General features: G+C 44.6%; 1 protein-coding gene across 1 annotated transcript in view; it reads left to right on the forward strand.

Moving 5' to 3' along the window:
- Ssr1 (signal sequence receptor subunit 1) overlaps nucleotides 1–18,617 on the forward strand; it is a 29,216-nt gene extending 10,599 nt beyond the window's left edge. The window contains exons 2-9 of the mRNA XM_033761789.1: nucleotides 390–548; nucleotides 3,882–3,969; nucleotides 5,480–5,742; nucleotides 7,535–7,611; nucleotides 8,173–8,251; nucleotides 10,225–10,318; nucleotides 10,599–10,613; nucleotides 14,490–18,617. Coding sequence (XP_033617680.1) covers nucleotides 390–548; nucleotides 3,882–3,969; nucleotides 5,480–5,742; nucleotides 7,535–7,611; nucleotides 8,173–8,251; nucleotides 10,225–10,318; nucleotides 10,599–10,613; nucleotides 14,490–14,557 — 843 coding nt within the window. The 3' untranslated portion in view covers nucleotides 14,558–18,617. The remainder of the gene's footprint in view (nucleotides 1–389; nucleotides 549–3,881; nucleotides 3,970–5,479; nucleotides 5,743–7,534; nucleotides 7,612–8,172; nucleotides 8,252–10,224; nucleotides 10,319–10,598; nucleotides 10,614–14,489) is intronic.
- Nucleotides 18,618–20,336: the final 1,719 nt, after the last annotated feature.

A 20,336-nucleotide genomic window follows, 5' to 3' on the forward strand; every position in this document is an offset into this window, starting at 1 on the left:
TTTGTTAATGTTTTATTTTACATGGTTAATGATAGGAGCTACATTTCACATCTTCTTTGCAAAAAATGTTTATTAATTTGCTTAACCAAAATTGTTTGAGTTTTTTTATTTGGGTTTTAGGGCATCTTTGGTTTCTGAAGTTCATTTTTCCAGCTGTTGGAAACTTTTAAAAAGTACACCGACTTTCCCATTAAAATTAACATGCCTTTGTTAAGACTACTAGTAAAATAAGTAATTCAAATATTCTTAGACACACTGTAATTTGGCATCATTCAATTTACTCCAGGGGGAGTTTTGGGTGGGGGGGTCGAACTCGGGTCTTTGTGTTTGTGAGGCAGGAGGCAGCACCACTGAGCTAAATCCCCAGCCCTACTTGATATTTTTAAAAGTTGGCATTCCAAGTAAAGTTCATTTATTTTGTATTTTACTGTTTAGGCTCATTAGTTGTGGCTCAAGATCTTACAGAGGATGAAGAAACAGTGGAAGATTCAGTAATTGAAGATGAAGATGAGGAAGCTGAGGTAGAAGAAGATGAACCCACAGATTTGGTTAGTGTTGTGCACTCTTTGATGCATCTAGTGTGTGCATAATATATCTAGAATTTTTATTTTCATTCTTTTTGAGATAGGGTCTTTCTTTCTAGTGCAGGCTGGCCTTGAGCTCACTTTGTAGCCCAGGATGGCCTCAGCCAACCGAGTGCTGGCATTACAGGTGTATGCTACCACGCCCGGCCTAGAATTTTTATTTTATGGACAGGTTTCACATTAAGTTCTTATTTTTGGAGGTTTATTATGATCAAAGTGAATTAGAGTTGGAGTTATGGGGTTAGTCTCTGAGGATGGAGAATAAATGTTTTCTGGAGTGGAGAAGCCATAGTACGCACAAGGAACAGCCGTTCAAGATCGTATGGATGAGGTCACAGACGCTGGCTCTGTGGTGCAGCCCTCTGACCTTGCTCTCTGGATCTCTTTCCGGCTTGCTGGCTGGCTTCCTGTCATCAGGAGCAGTCACCGAGCCTCACTCAGAAAGCTGCTCTCTGTGCAACGTGGTTCTGGGTGCCAGCATACACAGATGAGATCTTTGCTCTGTCAGCATTGTTGCTGGGATAGTGTACCTGTGTCTTGGTGGCGGGGTGAAGAGTGGACCAAAAAAAAATGTATCCAGGAGTGTAAGGGGTTAAAGACAATCTCTTTGAAGTTGCCCAGCTCTGAATATTTTGCTGTATAATTATAGTACGACAGTAAGAGCATTGGGCTGGAATCATGACCATTGCAGCATATTTCTAGCTAATTTCATCTCCTTTCTGGGATGACTGTGATCTATACACATTTATTCCCTTTTTTATACTGGATTTGAACCTGGAGACTTCTTTTCTTTCCTTACTACTGGAATTGAACTCGGGACCTTGTGCTTGCCAGGCAGGCACTGTGTCACTGAGCTACTTCCCCAACCCTTGAACCTAGGACTTTATGAATTTCTAGATTATTTTCATTTCCTTCAAGATGGAGCCACTAATTCCCTGTTTTCCTGGTATTTTAGTATCAAAAGATTAACCTTGAATATAGAGTTCTTCTCTCTCTCTCTCTCTCTTTCTCTCTCCCCTCTCTGTCAGGCCCCCCCCACTTCATTTGATGGCATATGCCTTCCACCTGAGATGATCTTGATATTTTGTTGATGTTTTTGAGTTCCCATTTTGATACATAGGCACATGCTATTTTATCTGATTACCCCTCGTCCCCCTCTTCCTCCCTTAGGAAACTTTTACTAATTACCTGTGTATCATGTCTTTTATGTATACTGCACTGTCAAAGAGTATGTTAAAGCTTTGCATCTTCAGCCCAGTTTGTTAGATGAACAATTTTAACTAGATCAATATGTTGCTGTTTCATTGTCAGTAATATTCTAAAAATACACGTGTTCCTTGTGGTTAAGCTACAGTGGTGGTGGTGAACCTACAGCGCATGTGCCCGAGTTAGCTGGCTGTTATCATTGAAAGCTCTAAAAGGTTCGCCACCACTGGCTTAGAGTGACCATAAGAAGGGAATTTAGTATTAAAGAAGATATTTAGGACTTCAAATTTTGGGCATTTACAGGAATTTAGTAGTAAATTACATTGTTAGAATCATCTTTCTGAAATTACTTGGGCTGGGCATGGAGGCGCTTTCCTGTAATCCCAGCCCTTAGAGGCTGAGGTGGGTTGATCCCACCTGGGCTACATAGTGAATTCAAGGCCAGCCTTAACTGCATATGGAGACCCTATCTCAAAAAAAAAAAAAAAAAAAAAAAAAAAAAGACATTACTTGGACTCTGGCACTGGAATGTACTTATGATTTCTGCATTTTCTCTTTAATCATGACTTGTCTTTGTTCTTTTCTAAGTGTAACTCTTGCACTTTGACTCTTGTCTCCATCTCATTCTTTGAGAACTTGTTAGATTATTCTTTGCTTATATAACTTAGGCACTACTCCTTCTCAGTGGCTTGATTCTGTTAGGCTGACCTGTGCTTACATACTGTTCGTTCACCCTAAGCTGTTTCCACTTTCTTATTTTACCATTGCTGGTTGCTTCTTGAAAGAAAACCAATAGAGGGTCAGGGATTCAGCTCATGGGTGCTGCGCCACCCTGGCAAGTGCAAGGTCCGGAGTTCAATCTGGGTACTGGGGGGGGCGGGGAAGAATAACCAATGCAGTTTTCTCTAATGCTCACTTCTCTCCTGTGGTCTGGTCTCGTGAACTGTTCTTGCTGAGATCACCAGCCACCTCCTTGCCAAATACCTGGTCCATTTTCCAAGGTTCTGCTATTTGTGTCTCTTTTGTATTTGCTGATTACTCTTCCACAAATCCCTCCAGATTGGCTTCTGTGGCACCCCTCTACCTCTCTTTCTTTCCCTCCTCTGCCAGCTGCTGCTGCTGCTGGGGTGTGTGTGGGGGTGGGGGTGGTTCTGGGGATTAAACCCAGGGTGCTCTACCACTGATCTACATCCGCAGGCCTTTTTACTTTTTTTTGAAAGGGTCTCACCAAGTTGTGCAGGCAGAACTCAAACTTGGAATCCTCCTGCCTTTGCCTCCCTTCCCCATTACCATCTGCATTGTGACTGATTTTCATAGTCCTGTTAATCAGGATGCTATCACAGTGCTTGGGAATGGTGTGGATTTGTAGCTGCTGCCCAGAGCCAGCCTGCTTCTTATCTTTTGTCAGCTGCTTTCATGCTGCAGTAATAGTTGTGAGATCTTATGGTTGGCAAAGCTCAAACTGCTGTTTAATTTTTTTTTTTTTTTTTTTTTTTGCACCGGGGATCAAACTTGGGACCTTGCGCTTCTGAGGCTGGTGGTGGAACTACTGAGCTATATCTCAGACCCCTGCTGTTTTAATCTTTACAGGAAGGAAGTTTACCAATCCCTACTCCCAAACCTTACAGTTCAAAGTATGGTTAGAACTTTAGCAGTGTTGGCTTCCCCAGTGCTTGTTAAAAATACAGAATTTCAGCCGGGCATGGTGGTGCACTCCTGTAATCCCAGCACTTGGGAGGCTGAGGCAGGAGGATCGCTGTGAGTTTGAGACCAGCCTGGGCTACATAGTTCCAGGTCAGTCTCAACTACATAATAAGACCTTGACTCAATTCCCCCCCCTCAAATACAGAATTTCAGGCTTAACCCTGACACGAATCAGATTTGCCAGATCCCCAGAGATTAGCTTGCATAGTCAGAGGCACCATCCTGGAAGTTTTATTTAAATGGTGAGATACAGTGAAATTCATAGCACTGATACCAACAAAGCTATGAAAAAGCAGTGCTTTGTCCCAAATCTAGGGAAATCTCTACAAATTCAAACAGTGATGGTTTTTTCCCCATTAGTAATCTCTTTAATTTTGTTTTACATAGGCAGAAGATAAAGAGGAAGAAGATGTATCTGGGGAACCTGAAGCTTCACCAAGTGCAGATACGACTATCCTATTTGTAAAAGGAGAAGGTAATACAGAATTACTAGTTTTGATTCCAATAGAGGAATTTCTAAATGTCAACTATGGCTTTTGGGGAGAAGCATTATGTCAACAAGTAGTTTGGGAAAAGATTATACATATGAACACTGGTATCTGTATAGTATTACTGTCTTAAAGGTGAAAAATAAATGCTATGTGGTTCAACTAGAAATTAAAGTGTCTATTTCAGTGATACTGTTAAACTTTTTAAAAACTGTTTCTGCAAAGTAGTTTGTCTTAACTGTTTAAATACTAGCAAAATACTAAATCTTTCCAGGTATGCTTTGGTTAGAACCTAGGTTTCATTAAATGAAAGTACCGGTTGAGTAACCCTTGTCTGAAATGCCTGAGCTCAGAAGTGTTTTAGATATTAAGTTTCCTAAAAATCTGGAGTATTTGAATATATATAACGAGGGAGCTTGGGCAGGGGACCCATGTCCAAGCAGATATTCCCTTGTTCCATGTACACTGTCCGTGGAACCGGAAGGTAATTTTATGCAGTATGCTCATGGCGCCTGCGTTTTGAGTGCATCCTGTTATTTGAGGTCACATGTGGAGTTTGTCTCTTGGGAAGTCACGGGAGAGCTAGAATGGCTCAGATTTTGGAGCGTTTCCGTTTTCAGTTTAGGAAGATTCAGCCTGTGAGCATAATGGGTGGTATTTATGGAGGGCTCTGCGGCAGATGCTGTTCTCAGTACTTTGCTTGTGTTAATTACTTTTAACAGACCCTGTGGGGTAGTTCTGGTTTAGATTGGTCAAGAGAGTTGTCCAGGGCTACCCAGTTCGTAGATGGATTCAGACTCAACTCTGTAGACTAGAGTTAGTAGTTACTAAAGTGTTTTTGTTGGAAGCCATTAATCAGGAAGTCTGATAATTTAAGCATAGCCTAACTCTTTATGACTTCTTACTCTCACCATAGGTTATTAGACGTACTGCTTTGCTGCACCTTTTAAAAATAAAACCTAGCTGGGATGTAGCTCAGTGGCATGTGCCTGGCAAGCACAAGACCCTGAGTTTGATTCCTGGTACTAAAATAAATCCATACATAAAGCCCAGAAAAGTTACCTATACAAATAAATAAAGAGACAACAGGAAAAAATGTAAGGGAGGTGACATTTATCTTCATGGATGATAGACAGGGTTGTTTAAAATGAAAGCAAGCACCCTCCTTCCCGTGATCTGACTGGTGTCGTGCTATTACCGGTGTGTGATAGTCTTGGCTCCGAAGTATGCAGCTCTCTCTTAGACCATGTGATTGGGACGCATCCTGGTCTGAGACTGAGATGCCCCGCTCAGCTCCTGCGCTCTGAAGGCTGGAGTACAGATGGATGCGCTCCCATTGGCTGGTTAGCGTGCGGCTAGAGTGCTCTGTTGAAAAGGGTTCCAGGGCTAGGTTCACATGTGGCCATAGCAAAGCCTACAGGACCCGCTGGCAGTGTCTGCTTTGCATTTTGAACTCTGAACGTGTTCTGATTTTCTTTTATCTATTTTGTTTCTCAGATTTCCCAGCAAATAATATTGTGAAGTTCCTGGTAGGCTTTACAAACAAGGGTACAGAAGATTTTATCGTTGAGTCCCTGGATGCCTCGTTCCGCTACCCTCAGGACTACCAGTTCTACATCCAGAATTTCACGGCTCTTCCTCTGAACACACTGGTGCCGCCCCAGAGACAGGCAACGTTTGAGTACTCCTTCATTCCTGCAGAGCCCATGGGCGGACGGCCCTTTGGTCTGGTCATCAATTTGAACTACAAGGATCTGAATGTAAGGCCTACTAAACCTTTTTCTTTTTTTAAGGTTAGAGTTGACTGGGGACAGCTGGCACTATTTTTGTTTTCCTGTTTATTCATGTGTGAATTTTGTGATTAAAACAGCAATAGACAGTGGGAATGCACAGCTCAGTCTTCAGGTGTACTGTCCAGTGGAGGCGATGTCTGGAAACAGGAGTGGGCTGCAGCTGAGTGTGGTTAGACGCTGTTGTGAGGTGGTGGAAGTGACTTGAGCTGTATCTAACAGGGAAAAGACAGTTCAGCCGCCACTATTTAGACGTTGGTGCATATTGCGTGATTTGTGCCTTCTCTGTTGTGAGCCTTTTGCCCACTTCAATGCGGGTGAGATCCTGTATGTCCCCAGTGATGGAGTCGGAGAGATCCACAACAAGCTTGGCTGTCGGGAGTTGACCTGCAGGTGCCAGCCTTTAGATACTTCCTCTGATGAGTGCTCTCAGCCCTTCCCTTTTCCGAAAGTTTTCCGTTGGGATCTTACTCAGGCTTCTCGTCACCCAGTGTGGGTGTGTTTACATTATGTCTGAGTTAGGTTTCCTGCTCTGCAATTAAGGCTTTCTTTTCTTTTCTTTTCTTTTCTTATTTATTTATTTTTGGTGGGTTTTTTTTTGAGACAGGGTGTCAGGGTGTCACTATGTAGTTGTGACTGACCTGGAACTCACTATGTAGCCCAGGCTGGTCTCGAACTCAGTGATCCGAGTGCTGGGATTACAGGTATGTGCCACCACGCCCGGCAAGGCTTCCTTTTTTTTTAATTTTAGTTGGTAAAGAGTTTTTCTTCTTCAAGGTACTGAATTAACCTGACTCAAATTTATATTTCAGTAGCTTGAAGAATTACATATTCCATCTCATTTTCAAGTAGGATTAAATTAATCCATCGGTATCTGTGCAGTTTCAGTTCCAGCTCCAGTGTGAGCATTATTTTTATCACTGTGTCCTTATCCAGGAACGATGGCGAAGGAATTGGAAGTAGAACTTGCATGGTGCTGTTTCAGCTGTGCGTGGTAGTTTTGAAAGAGCACTGCTGCCTTTGCTGGAGCATTATACATCGAGAACACTATCTTTGTTTGCCCCAGTGAACTGTGATGTAGTTGAGAGCTGAAATCGTTTTGAATACGATTGTTTCAAGACCATGACAGAAAGATGCCTTGGTGTAAAAAATCACCAGCCCATGTATTATGAAGGAATTGGTGTCTAGCCCCTTGTCGGTTTACAGCGTGAACCCGCACTTCCCAATTCCAAGGAGCAAGCCCAGGCCTTGACCTTTAGCAGCTCCCTGCCCTTATTTTTAGACAGTCTTGCTAAGTCAGTAAGTTTCCTGGGCTGGATACTTCTCCACGTGCCTCACTCTAGGTGCTGTTGGAAGCTTCTGTGCTTCTTCCTGTCTGTGGATGGTGGCACAGCCGAGGCTGCAGGTGCTAGTGTCACAGTGGCCTGTGAGCTTGCTTGCTTTCTGTAAGTTTTACTTCATTTATACCCTGCTTTCCTGGTTCCTTAGTCATCTTCTCCCGCTTCCCAAGGAAGGCGGATGATCACTTCGGCACACTTGCTTTATTGGAGAAGTTAACCTTGCAACGCTGGGTCCCTGGCACTGAATAGTGTAGTTATGTCTGCTGTTGAGTCTTGCTGACCCAAGTGAGGAGAAAGCTGTATTAAATCTGTTAAATAAGGCTTTTAAGAAATCTTTTAAGAAAGCATTTGTTCTTTTAATGTTTTTCAGATTTTTGTATTTTTTTTGAAATTAAATTAAATTAAATCTATTTTTTAAACAGGGCAATGTATTCCAGGATGCTGTCTTCAATCAAACTGTTACAGTTATTGAAAGAGAGGATGGTTTAGATGGAGAAACGTGAGTGAAAATTGCCCATGATCTTGTATTGCAGGACGGGAAGGTGTACTCTGTTTCTGAAGTATTTGTTGAAAGGTCAGAAGGGAATAGACTACAGATTTGATGAAATCTGTACTCATAGACTCGACTTTTGGAGGGAAGATAGTTGAAAACTGGCAGTTTTTCACAGAGGTGGCAGCTGGCTTTCTATCTTTCCTCAGACCAGTCTTAGCCAAACCTGTATTTTATGTGCCTCAAAAGTTGCTCATTTTATGTAAGTTACATTTTCTTTTGCAAAGTGTTGTTCTTTCTGAGTAATGAATTATTTACTGTGAACTAAGATAAAATTCACTAAAGTAATTTTTTAATCCAGTTGTGCAAAATAATGTAAAATTTGAGGCAGAAAAATCTAATGCATTTATAGAATAAAGTTTAAAGTATTAAATCATTTCATCTTATTTCTTTGCCCCCAGCTTGGCTAGAAAGCTGACACTAGCTGTCTCATGTTAGGGTTAGGGTGGTAACTAATCATGATGTTTCTTACAAATTAAAGCCAGTCTGTATTTTCTCCTTTTATGCCAGAATCTTTATGTATATGTTCCTTGCTGGTCTTGGGCTTCTGCTCATTGTCGGCCTTCATCAGCTCCTGGAATCTAGAAAGGTAATTACATTGAAGTACGTTTATGGCCTTACTTCAAAAGCTGTCAGAGTGCCAAGCACAAGCTGGTTCTTCGTGGCTTCTTACAGATGTAAAGGAAACAGGGCAGCCCCTTTCTGGGTCCCCTCCTGTCCCACAGGAGCTGTTCCTATTCCTATTTTCTACTCTTAAGAATAAATAAGAGGTTTGGGCTGGGGATTTAGCTCAGTGGTTCTGGCGCCTGCCTGGCAAGCGCGAGGACCTGAGTTTGATCCCCGGTACCAAAAAAAAAAAAAAAAAAAAAAAAAAAAAAAAAAAGAATAAATAAGAATGAAACCTGAAGGTGAGACCTTGGATGTGTGGCTTTGGCACATTGAGACTTTCACACACATGTGCATTTGGTGTCCTTGTCTGCATCCTTCAGAGTGACCTTTCTTGTCTTGCTGTAAGTCTAAATTATGGTAGAATTTTTTTCCCCTCAAACTCAGTAAGATTTAATTTTCTGCTTATTATAGTTTTTTATGGGTGTGTTATTCTAAACAACCCACCTTTTTTATTTGCTGTAGTAATCTCAATATGGGAATAATGAAACCCCCCCCACTACATCTCCAGCCCTTTAGTATTTATTTAGTCTTGTCTTGTCTTGTCTTTTCTTTGTGTGTGTGTGTGTGTGTGTGTGTGTGTGTGCTGGGGTATTGAACTCAGGACTTTGTGCTTGCCAGACAGGCATGGTGCCACTGAGCTACGTCCCTGGCCCTTTATTTTTCTTTTAGTTTTTTTCTGGGTTTTTGGAGATAGTCTCTTGCTGTGTATCCCAGGTTGGCCTCACAGTGATCCTCCTGCCTCAGCCTCCTCCTGAGTGCTGGGATCATAGGCATGTGCCACCACACCTGGGTTTATTTTTAACTTTGAGATAGTATTGCCGTTTACCCAGGCTTGTGATCCTACCCCAGCCTCCTGAGTCCTTGGGATTACATCGTGTGCCACTTTGCCCCCTCACAGGGGTAATTTTTAATTAGCAAACAAGTCCTTTCATTCAAAGAAGAAATAATGTGGCTGCAGTTGTCCTGGCTGAGCTTGCGGTTCTGTGACTAGGCGGTAAAGGCCACCCCAGAGTGCCGGCCCTGGCCCTGTCTTGGCCTGGGCGCAGTGGCTGACACCTCCAGGTCTGTGTCTGTGCATCCTCTCCCGCATCCCTCCCTCAACCCTGATGGAGGAACCTGTGGGTAAAGGATACAGATTGTGTCAGATGCAGTGACACAATGGGAAACCCGCTGGCCACCTTGTATTTGTAACTGTCAACTGTTGCATAATAGTTGGAGTTTGTGCTACAAATTTATATATTAGGTATAATTGCATCCTGTTTGTTTTTCATTTAAATGTATCCATGGCTTAGTTTCTGTATCCAAAATCTAATTTATGGACAAATAATAGGTTTTGTTTTTTTTAATTTCAGAAGAAGGCTAAAAAAAAAAGTGAAATCGCAGTTTACATTCTGGTAGTTTTGTTGCCTAATACTGTAGGGAGAAAGTTTGTTTTTAGATTCAAGTGAGATTGTTAGCTTAAAGGAGATTTTATGTTTTTATCTTTGCCAGTTGTTAATGTCTAGTTTATAGTGTAAGACTGTGTGCAACATTTTTTTAATTACCTTGAATTTTATTGACTGTAAATATATTTTTTGAGGTTTTATTCCCAAATGGAAAGGAAAACATTGTCTGGAGGTTCTTATTTTGTCCCCCTCTGGTATAATAATAACATGAACCTTTATATCAAGGGTAGAGGTATTTAAATTCCCAAAATAAGAATTTGTATAATTTATTCTTTATAATTTATTTTATAACGATTTTACTCTGTAGTGAATGTATGTTTGAGTTAGTATTATTTAAAACTGGAAAACAACATAACAATAAAATATTCCAATTGAGTTTCTCGGTTAACATTTGAACATTTTACAGAGGGAGAGGAACTCCTCTAAAGTGCATGTTTATGTTTTCTAGCGCAAGAGACCGATACAGAAGGTGGAGATGGGAACGGCGAGTCAGAATGACGTTGACCTGAGTTGGATCCCTCAGGAGACTCTGAATCAGATCAGTAAGTAGTGTGATGTGTGGATGCCAAGATTTTCTTCTTGAATGAAAGTTTAAATATGTTAGATTTAGCAAAAAATACTTGGGTCAGTAATGTGTAGCACTCCTTTTTTCTGTTGTGGAGGATGTGGTACAGGGATTTGTATAGACTCTACAGATGATTTTGTAGTAATCTCTGTGCTTTAATTTAGCAGTACTGTACTTTGGCTCTGTGGTTGATTTGCAAACCTGTGCATTCTATATTCCTAACCTGTTTCCTGTCTCTCTCTTTCCTGTTGCTTCAGTGCAGAGTAGAAGAGGTGAGGTGATTCATTTTTTTAATGATATTTACCAATTTGGGGGGCTCTTGTGTGAATGATTTATAACAAGTTTAGTGAACCTTAGGAACTGTTTTCTTGTACTAAATTGTAGTGGAAAAACTACTATTTGAAAGAGTAAACCTAAAATATTATCTGAGAGTTTACATAACAAATATGTTTTATTACATAAGCAGTTTGTTTGAATACTAAATTTTATAAAGGAATGTAGAAATGTTTTCCAATTGTTCGATTTTATATAAAAGATATAAATGTAAAAAATTAAAGTGTATAGTAGTACAAAGCTAGGAGTCTTTGATCACTTACATAGTTCCTACTGGAAAAGTAGGATCAATATTTAATTTTACCTTTTGCCAATGTTTTTTTTAAAAAGACATTTTAAAATCCACCCAAGTGGTGATGAAAGAATTTTCCTCCCCTTTTTTGATTGCTATATATAACGTTGTGTTTTATGGAATTCGTATGCTTCATGCAGCTTTATTTTTATACTCATACTGTTATAACTTTGGCTACTGGGATCCTTACCTTTTGATGTTAGAAATCTAATCGAAACTTTTATATCTTCTCTGTCCTAAACCTTTAAAGACTCCTTCAAGGATCCTGGAAAGTAAAATCTGACATTTGGAGCTGGGCATGGTGGCACATGCCTTTAATCCCAGCGCTTGGGAGGCTGAGGCAGGAGGATCACCTATGAGTTCAGGGCTGGTGAGCCTGGGCTAGTGAATTCAAGGTCAGCCTGAACTACAGAGCAAAAGACCCTGCCTCAGAAAAAAGGAAAAGTTATCTGGAATGTCATTAATACTGGGCTCATTGTTTCTAAGCCCTTGAGCTAGAAAATATGTATGTTTTAAAAATTATGAAATAGTACTGCTTTTCAGTTCGGTTGTAATAATTTTGCACACTGTGCCTGAGGTCCCCCCCGCCACGCTTGCTTCCTGACAACAGTGGGGTCAGCCTTGGCATTCACTGGGGTGACCTGGAGAGCTCTAGAGTGCCTGGGTGAGTGGGCCTGGGGGACCCAGGAGCGGGTGTCACATCTCAGTGACCTTGAGAGGGGCAGGCAGCAGAGGGTTTTCTTAGAGCACAGTGAATGAACGGATTACAGGTGACTTAGAGACAGTCAGTCCTTTCTCCCAGAGATAGGACATGGCTGGACGGGCTGGAGACAGAATAAAGGAATAAAGACAACTGGACAGGGTGTGAACCAGCAAGCGGCAGGTGTCCTCCCCCTCCTGACTGATGTTGCTAAGCAGGTTTTCCTGATAGTTTGCGTTTCAGGTTAGGCTGCTTCAACTTCACCCAAGGTTTTTTATTTTAGCTATAAAGTGACGGATGAGCCAATTTTCGTAGGAAAGTATAGAGATGTTGCTTAGTGATAGTGTTTTAAATGTATATAGAGAAACCTTTATTGGTAACTGTGAGAATGTAGCTTTAAGTTTCTTATTAAGGGATCACTTAGAAAACTTGTGATTTAAATATCACTGATTTTTTCAAAACATCACCTGAAAGCTGAAGCGCTTCTGCTGGGAAAATTAGACTGATGTGTGCACAGTCTAAAAAGGGCAGGCGGTGGCCAACATTGTGCTCTTGTCCTTTTAAAAAAATGCATTAAACTTTGCAGTAAGTTACAATTGTACTATCATTAATTTGTTGATGTTTTAAAAAACATCTTTTAAACGGGAAGTATAGGATTTTCAAGTCTACCTCATTCAGTATCATTGAGGAATGACATGATTTTAACACTTAGAGGACTTTTTTTCATGTAGTTTAAGTGTCACTCTTGAAAGGTAAAGTATTTTGATCTTAATTTGTTGGAGTTTTAAAAAATTCTTAGGTGTCTTTTGGGGGAGTAGTAAATGGGAGGTATTTCCCGTAGTTGTAAAGTGTACGTACGCTTCAGTGGTTGCTGTCTGTTTGGGTAGAAGTTTCTTCCTGTGGTTTTGAGGCATTAGGACCATTTTCCCAAAAGCTGAATGACTCCAAGCACCTGTCTGCGGCTCACCTTCTGTGTGCTGGGCCCTGGGCAGCTGGGCAGGTTAGCTGGGCTTGTGGAGAGGGGGCCATGCGGGCTGCCCTTCTGAGGGGCTGTTCCTGTCAGGAGAGGGTTTTCGGGGCCGATTTTCACGTATTCCTGCAGTCAAAGCTCGTGGGTGTTGGGAGTGCCTGCCCTCCCCGCTCACACGGGCAGCGGTGAGATTGGAAGGAGTCTGTCCACTTGTTTTAAGAAGTTACTTGGAAATGGGTCAGCTGCGCAAGGGCTTTAGTTCCTAGTCTGAGCTTTTTGAAAAGTCTGATAAAAGTTGTAGGCTTTTTTCACCAGGAAAATGCATCTACGCTCGAAAGTAAGTTTCAGGCAAGGGAAGAGCTCCCACACCCATCCATTGCTGACCTGTTTTCATGGGAGTTACAGATTCAGTCTTAATCTTCCAGTCCTTAACTCTTAAGCATATTTAAGAGAACTTTCTGTCTTTAAATGTTAAAGGATTAAATGCGTGGGCTTCCTGGAACGTGCTGGGAAAGCACTGTACTACTGAGCCGCATTGCCACCCTTTTTCTTTATTTTATTTTGAGACTAGGTAAGTTGCCCAGGCTATCCTTGAACTTGTGATCCTTCTGCCTCAGCCTCTCCCAAGTAGCAGGGATTGTAGGTGTGCACCCCAGCAGTCCTGAGATATTCTTGATAAACATTTACTGTAAAATTATAAAATATGGGAAAAAGTTTTTTAAAATACAAGTATTGTCTCTGTTTTAGGAACTGCATCTTAGTCCCTTCCCTTGTTGCTGGGATAGAATACCTGACAGCCACAGTTTAAGGAGGACAGGTTTATTTTGGCTCACCTTTCAGTCCAGTCAGCTGGCTCCCAGGCAGGACAGCAGGGCAGAGGGGCCTGGCGGACAGGAAAGCAGGGAGAAGGGAGGGCCCCACCTGTGATTTCTGGGGCTTTGGGGCACCTAACAGAAACCATACAGACATCTTGGAATTCTGATAGAGATCTTTTAGGTAGGTTGTTTTTCGTTTCCCAAAATATTTATAAATAAACCCCGTACTTGGGGTTTCCCAGCTTTTCACGTAGTTTTTTCTAACTGGAGAAATGACTGGAGAAGGTTTAGGAAGGGTCTCACGTGTTGCCCAGGCTTACGATGAACTTGCTTAAGGGATCCTCCTGCCTCAGTCTTCTAAAGTACTGGAACTACAATTGCAGTCCACTGTGTCCAGATATACATGTTTGTTTTCCCCTCCCTCCTTTCCTCTTCTGTGATTTTTATTTATAACGTATTCTACAGCAAGCTGCTCTTAGACCTGGTGGGTAAAGTTCTTGCAGAAAGTAAAAAATAATAATGGTCAGAGAGGAGATATGTCCAGCCTTTTGCTTTCTGTTAGTAAATGGATGCAAATAGGAGAAACGCAACGTAAATTATTTTCTGTTAAATCAGCCCTCTCAGAATCTAATTTAGGAGATGGGATGTGAAGAGTGCTGTGTGCACGGCATGGGTTTAGCGTTGAAACACTCGTTCTTTTGTTTGCTTGCGTATTCCAAGTGTGTTCGCTGATGCAGACTGCAAAGATGAACCCCACTCACTGACATCCGTGTGTCGCGCCTTTGTTTCCTTGTGCATGTGTGGGCATAGTAACTCGTGGGATTAAAAATATTTCGGGTGGTGTCTGCAGCAGTACATGAACCAAGGCCAAGTTTTTCCCATGCTGGGTGCAAAAGCTTCCTTTTAGCTGGAGGTGTGCTTGGGGGCTGCACGAAAGGTGATCTGAGGCCCTCAGCTGGTTGTCCTTGGAGTGCGAGTGCGTGTGTGTGCGTGGCACCTTTCGCATCTGGGAGCTCAGAACCTTCTCTTTTCTTGCAGACAAGGCTTCCCCGAGAAGGCTGCCCCGGAAGCGGGCACAGAAGCGGTCAGCGGGCTCTGACGAGTAACGTCCCCTGTGTAGCTGTGCGTCTGTGCTCGGCCTGACCCTACCCGAGTTGGCGAGGCACAGGCCACTGCGGGAGCGCTGCTGCTTCCGTGTGGACTGAGCAGCCGAGTGTGGTGATAACATTGCTGAAAATGATGCACTGCATTCATTTTTCTAAAGTAACGGATGTGGTTTTTTTTTAAACCATTAAAATCGGTGTGTGTGTGTGCGTGTGAGCAGTCGGTCTTCCCAGAATCATTGTTGAACCACCCGAATCGTGCCTTTAGAATGCTGAGTGCCAGCCATGCCCATTGTGATTGAGAGGCCGCCCTGAACGGCCTGCAGGGAGTAACTTGTTCTTCCTGGAGTTGCTGACCCCACCATGGCACAAATTAGCCTCTTGTCCATGCTCTCCTCGGCTAGTATTCTAAAGGCACGGGCAGGAGTGGCTGCTTTTGTAGCAGTAGAATTGTTTGGGTATTTTGCTGCTGTTTCCTCTAATGCGCACCTTCAAAACTTCCCAAATGGACAGAAGCAATTTAAGGATATGTTTAGCAACAAAAATGTGAGATGTAGAAATTCTGCTGACTTTGATATATAAATCCCTCTCTGCCCCGTTTTCTAACAAAAAGAAAATGGTACATTTGTGCTAACTGAGTTGTGTGGTCCGTTGTCTCGGCCCAGGGAGAGCTCGGGGTTTGGTTTGGTTTCGAAGGAATTCCGTTTTCCTTCATAAAAGTGTCATTTCCTAGGTCCATGACCAAGCAGATCACATTTTAGGGACAGAATTAGATTTCAATTAATGCTAATCTATAGAAATACAGTGTGGGAATTTTAAAAGTTAAACAGTTGTTTCTCATCTAATCGTTTGAGTTTTGGTGTGTTAACATGCCTTTTTTGGTTAATATGCAAGAAAATGTAAAAATTAAGCTCCTAAAGATGGACTTCAGGACAAAAATTACGCATTTTGTATCCCCTAAAATCCTCTCAGAAGGTTGCTCTTGCCCAGATAGTAAATGATGTTTTGACATTGTTGTCAGACTGAATTTCGCAGGAACAAGTAGGAGGCGTCCCTCTCTGTCTGGAAGCTGTGCCTTCCCACTCGGATGTTTTAAGACAGTGATAAGTGAGATTGTAAAGCCTGTTTGGTTCCTGACCTCTCTTCCCTCTCATCTGGATACACTCGGCTCCCCTGCTCACATCCACACCCTCAGAAGGAAAACAGCAACACGGCTAAACGTACGGACAAAACAGTTCCAGCTGTGTAAGTACTTAAGCCTCTGAGCCAAAACCAGCAAAAGCAGTTTATTGTGAGTGAGATCGTTAATCCCTTGGCGAGTAGGGACTGCGGCCTTCTGTGCTGTAACATACAGTGCTGGGCTTTTCCTTGGGGCGGGGGTGTTCAGTAGCTGATTTTGAAAACACTGAGGTCTAAGTAACTGCATGGCTTTGGCTTAGTGGAGTATAGGAGACCCTTGTGTTCAAGGAACATTTTTTAGCTCATTTTTTGGTGACTAAGTTTGTGAAACTCGTAGGACCCCACGCAGTGAGGTGCACGCACTGCACTTTGAGGCCTCCTGGGGGTGCGTGGCCTTTGCCTTACACAGCAGTGCTGCTGGCTCCAGGGCTCCTTTCTTAGCACAGATGACAGCAGTGGAAACCTTATACCTGTCGGGTCAGCAAGTATTGAGCAGAAACCACCTCCACATTGAATGGAATTCACACATGGTTTGTTCAAGCACACTTAATACATCACCTGTTTTTAAGTGTCTTTAAGATGTAAATACTTGGATAAGCTTTTCTTTGTTCTCCTATGATCATCTGCAACACCAACCACAGTCTCAGAACTGGCCGAGGAGCAGTTGCTTTCCCTGCAGAGAGAAGGCGGGATCTTGAGGAGCTTTGCCCGCACCCGCGCACAGAGAGTTCCGCCAACCCCAAGCACCATCCAAGCAGAGTTGGGAAATTGGAGGCCTGAGGGCAGGGGTGAAGGAAGAGCAAAAGGAAAGACATCCACATGCTGCTAGGGTTTGATCCTTCAGGAGCTCTGGAAAATGGGGCTTTGAGAGGCGGGAAAGGCATAGTCAGATCTTTGAAACTCCAGGGCTGCGCCCGCACTCTCACCTCAGCCTCATTGTACCTGGGCTTGTCTGGACCAACAGGTGGCCTGAGCGTGACCTTGGACCTTCTTTTGGTGTTGTGGCGGCTCTGCTCAAGGTCCAGTAGATGGAAGTGTGCATATGCCAGGCTCATGGACACCGGTCTTGTGCAGAACAGCGGCACCCATGTCCCTTGTAGGAAGGAAAATGTGAGCAGGAGCTGTCTGCGCTGCGGCCTCAGCCTCTGAGCCCAGGGAGATAGCGCACAGCCGGACGTGCCCTCTGACAGCCGCCTGCTTCCGGTCACGAGTGGTACTCCATTTAGGATGGCGGCCTTATCTATAGCCGCAGAGCTGGGGGCCGTACTCACTGCGGTGCCTCCAGACCTGCTTGCCCTCCACAGCCATGTCTAGCACAGGGCAGCTCCTCGCTAGTGACCAGGGTGTCGGGCTTTGGGGTACTTGGGCCGGAGAGGAGCAGCCTGGGGCACCTGGCAGGCAACTGAGTAAGTGGTTTCTTCCTGGGCAGGTGGGACGGAGGTCAGGTCTGGGCGGCGCTGCTGTAAGGGGCGAGGGGACGCGGGTCTCCACAGTCGTGCACTGTGCTGCGCTATGCTCCAGGGCCTCCCCCTGTGGAGATGCACTGTGCTGAGGGTCACCAAGCTTTCATGGCCTTAGCACAGTTAAGGCAGAAACACCCTGACGTCATGCACGTGCAGCCTGCTGGCACTGGAATACTGGAACCCAGCAAGCAGAAGGGCAGCAGCCTCGGCCCTGGGTGCACGGGCATCTTGGTCAGTCTCTGTGAAATGGCACACCTGGTCTTTAACATCGTTTTCTGCAAGACAAATTAAAAAAGTTGATTGGATTTGAAGCTGTGAAGGGTCGCAGGGCCCCATCAGCGGATTGGTATTCCCTGCCACGAGGTCTGCCAAGCACTGCGTGCCCAGCCCACTCAGGCCTCACGACAGCACTGGGGCTTCCTGCTGAATCCCCATGCTCAGGGTGCTCATCCCTGGCTAGTGAATAACAAGTTTACAGGGCTGGAGCCAGGTGTGGTCAGTAGTGTACACCTGTAATCCTAGCACTCTGGGAGGCTGAGGCAGGAGGTTTGCAAGTTCAAGGGAAGCCTGAGCCATGTGGTGATGTAGCAAGACACTGTCTCAGAAAATGGGGACTGGAGGGGCTGGGTGTGGCTGGGTGTGGCTCACTACTGTAACCCAGCACTGGGCTGAGGCAGGAGCAGCTTTATAGCAAGAACTCGTCCCTGGAAACCAAGTGATCCATAGTGACAACAGCAAGATGAGGCTGGGGATGCGTACAGCGCAGTGTGAAGGCCTTGGATTCAGACTCAGGGCTGGAAATAAAAGTTGGGTCTGCAAATTCAGCCAGGTGGTAAGAGTGCATCCCAGCACCCTCAAGGCTGGAGAAAGGCGGAAGCCTGGAGTGCAGCTGTGTGACAAGCTGTCCTTGCTGCACAGAGCCTGCGGGCCGTGGTGAGGTGTGTGCCTTGCAGTGGCACGTTTGGTGCTGGGTAAACTTGGGCCAGGTTTCTAATCTGAAGGCCCCAGAGGCTCACATTGGCCAGTGTGCCCGGGACCCAGGGAGGCCAGGCAGCGGAGCTGGGTGGGACAGCACTGCTAGGGCGGCCCTGTGGGAAGTGACAACCCCTACCAGGGCCGTGGAAGCTCATGGTCGAGTGGCTCAGGTCACCGAGGTGCCCTCTGGGTCCAGAGGGTACCTCAAAGCTCCTGCCCACCTGCGTTGTCCTTGCCTAGACTCTGGGATTGTGGGCCCGGCCCCCGAGGTTGGCTCAGCCCTGGGCCACAGAGAGCCCAGAGTGTCTGACCAGTGGGGCCCAGGGAGTGGTGTGCAGCGTATAAGCAGTTAGTAAAGGATTGTTGGTTGTAGCTCTACTGTGTAGTCCAACTGGATTTCAGTTTTCCCCGCTTCACAATCAACAACTTAGACAACTTCGAAGAAATCTGAATTTCAGTTTGGCCTAAATACCTCTGGTTCAAGATCTCTTATTTCCTAATCACTGCAAGAGGCTGCCAGATGTGGTGGGTCACACACCCCGTCTCAGGAGGCTGAGACGAGGGCATCGCCATGAGTTTGAGGCCAGCCTGAACTACAGAGTGAAACTGCCTCAAACAGAACAAAAAGATCTTGGACTGGCTTTGCATGGGGGGTTGTTACCGGGGATTAAACCCACGGCCTTGAAACTGAGCCATATCTCTGGCCATTTCTTTTTATTTGTATATTGAGAGAGGGTCTTACTAAGTCACGAAGTTGCCCGGGCTGAGCTGGAACTTGCAGTCCTTCTGCCTCAGCCTCCCAGTGTGCCGGGATCACAGGTGTGCGCTCTCACGCCCAGGTTCTAGTTCTGGCACTTACACACTGGAGATGTGATTTTGGTGGCACGCTCTGATCAGGTTTATTATAAATGACCTGCAGTGTGAAGCTTTATGCAGTGGCTGTGTCTGAGCTGTTACTTGCATCTCTCTCAGGTCTACACCTAGTGAAAGTGGAGAGAATATTCCTGCTCCGTAAGTGTCCAGACAGGTCTGGTGACCCCGACGGGGCAGTGAGTGCCTGTCTTTCCCGGTTATTCCCACGGCCTGAGCTGCTGCTCACTGGCCCTGCTGGTGGCATCTTTGTCTCTCTGGCTGTTGTCCTTTGAGTGCGCATGTGCGGCGTGAGCCTGTGTCCCTGTGTGACCGTGGGCCTGGATGAGAAGCGCAGAGCTCATCTCAAACGCTACTAAGCCGGAAGAAAAATACCGCAGATTTGATCTTAATTTCCCCTGCAAGTTGGTGTAAAAGCCTGCGCACCCTCTGCATGACATGTTGATACCTCAGTAACCGGGTCGTGCTCCTGGGTGAGGAGTGGACAGGTGTGCGGCCTCAGGAACCAGCTCTGGGGGGCACTTCCTACCCCAGCTCAATCCTGGTTCTTTGACAACCTGGCCGGAAGGCATGTAAACTCCTCAGGCAGTCTGTAACTGTGCAGTTTGCAGTTTTTTCTACTCAAAGAAAATGTTTTTGAAGAGTACAAAACATTAGGACAGTAACAACCAACATTTTTGTGTCTTCTCCCCAGTGCTTAGGACACTCTGTTAAATTTCGGGTTGGTCCAAAGTCTAAAAAATATATCAGAATGCTGCAGCAGTTTTTGTGCTAGGGTGCTGGGTCCTTCCTCTTCTTCGGAATGTTTGTGATGTGCTTATATTTTATAATGGAAGCAATAAATGTGAATGTTAAATTCACCTAAGCCTTGTATGGTGAGTATAATAATCTCAGTGGTTTGGGACAACTCTTCTGTAGTCCAGAAGAAAATGAGCCAATTTTAAAAACTTGGATGTGTTGTTGCTTATCCAAAGAAAATTAAGGGGTGTGTGTGTGTGTGTGTGTGTGTGTGTGTGTGTGTGTGTGTGTGTGTATGTTGGGGATTGTACACTGAGCTACATCCTCAGACCCCTGCATTTTTTAAAATTTTGAGAGAGGGTCTCACTACGTTGCTAAGTGACCCACCTCGAATTTGTGATCCTCCTGCCTCAGCCTCCCATGGTGCTGGGACCATGAGGTGAAGTTCTGTAGAAGGAAGGGAAAGGAGAGGGGGCCAGGGTGTGGCTCAGGGCTGGGTGTCTCGAGCCGCGACGTCAGGATCCTGCCAGCAGGTCCCAAACCCGAGGGAGGGACAA

This window comes from Fukomys damarensis, unplaced genomic scaffold (genome assembly GCF_012274545.1).
Source record: "Fukomys damarensis isolate Sample0158 unplaced genomic scaffold, DMR_v1.0_HiC HiC_scaffold_10, whole genome shotgun sequence".
Taxonomy (NCBI): Eukaryota; Metazoa; Chordata; class Mammalia; order Rodentia; family Bathyergidae; genus Fukomys; species Fukomys damarensis.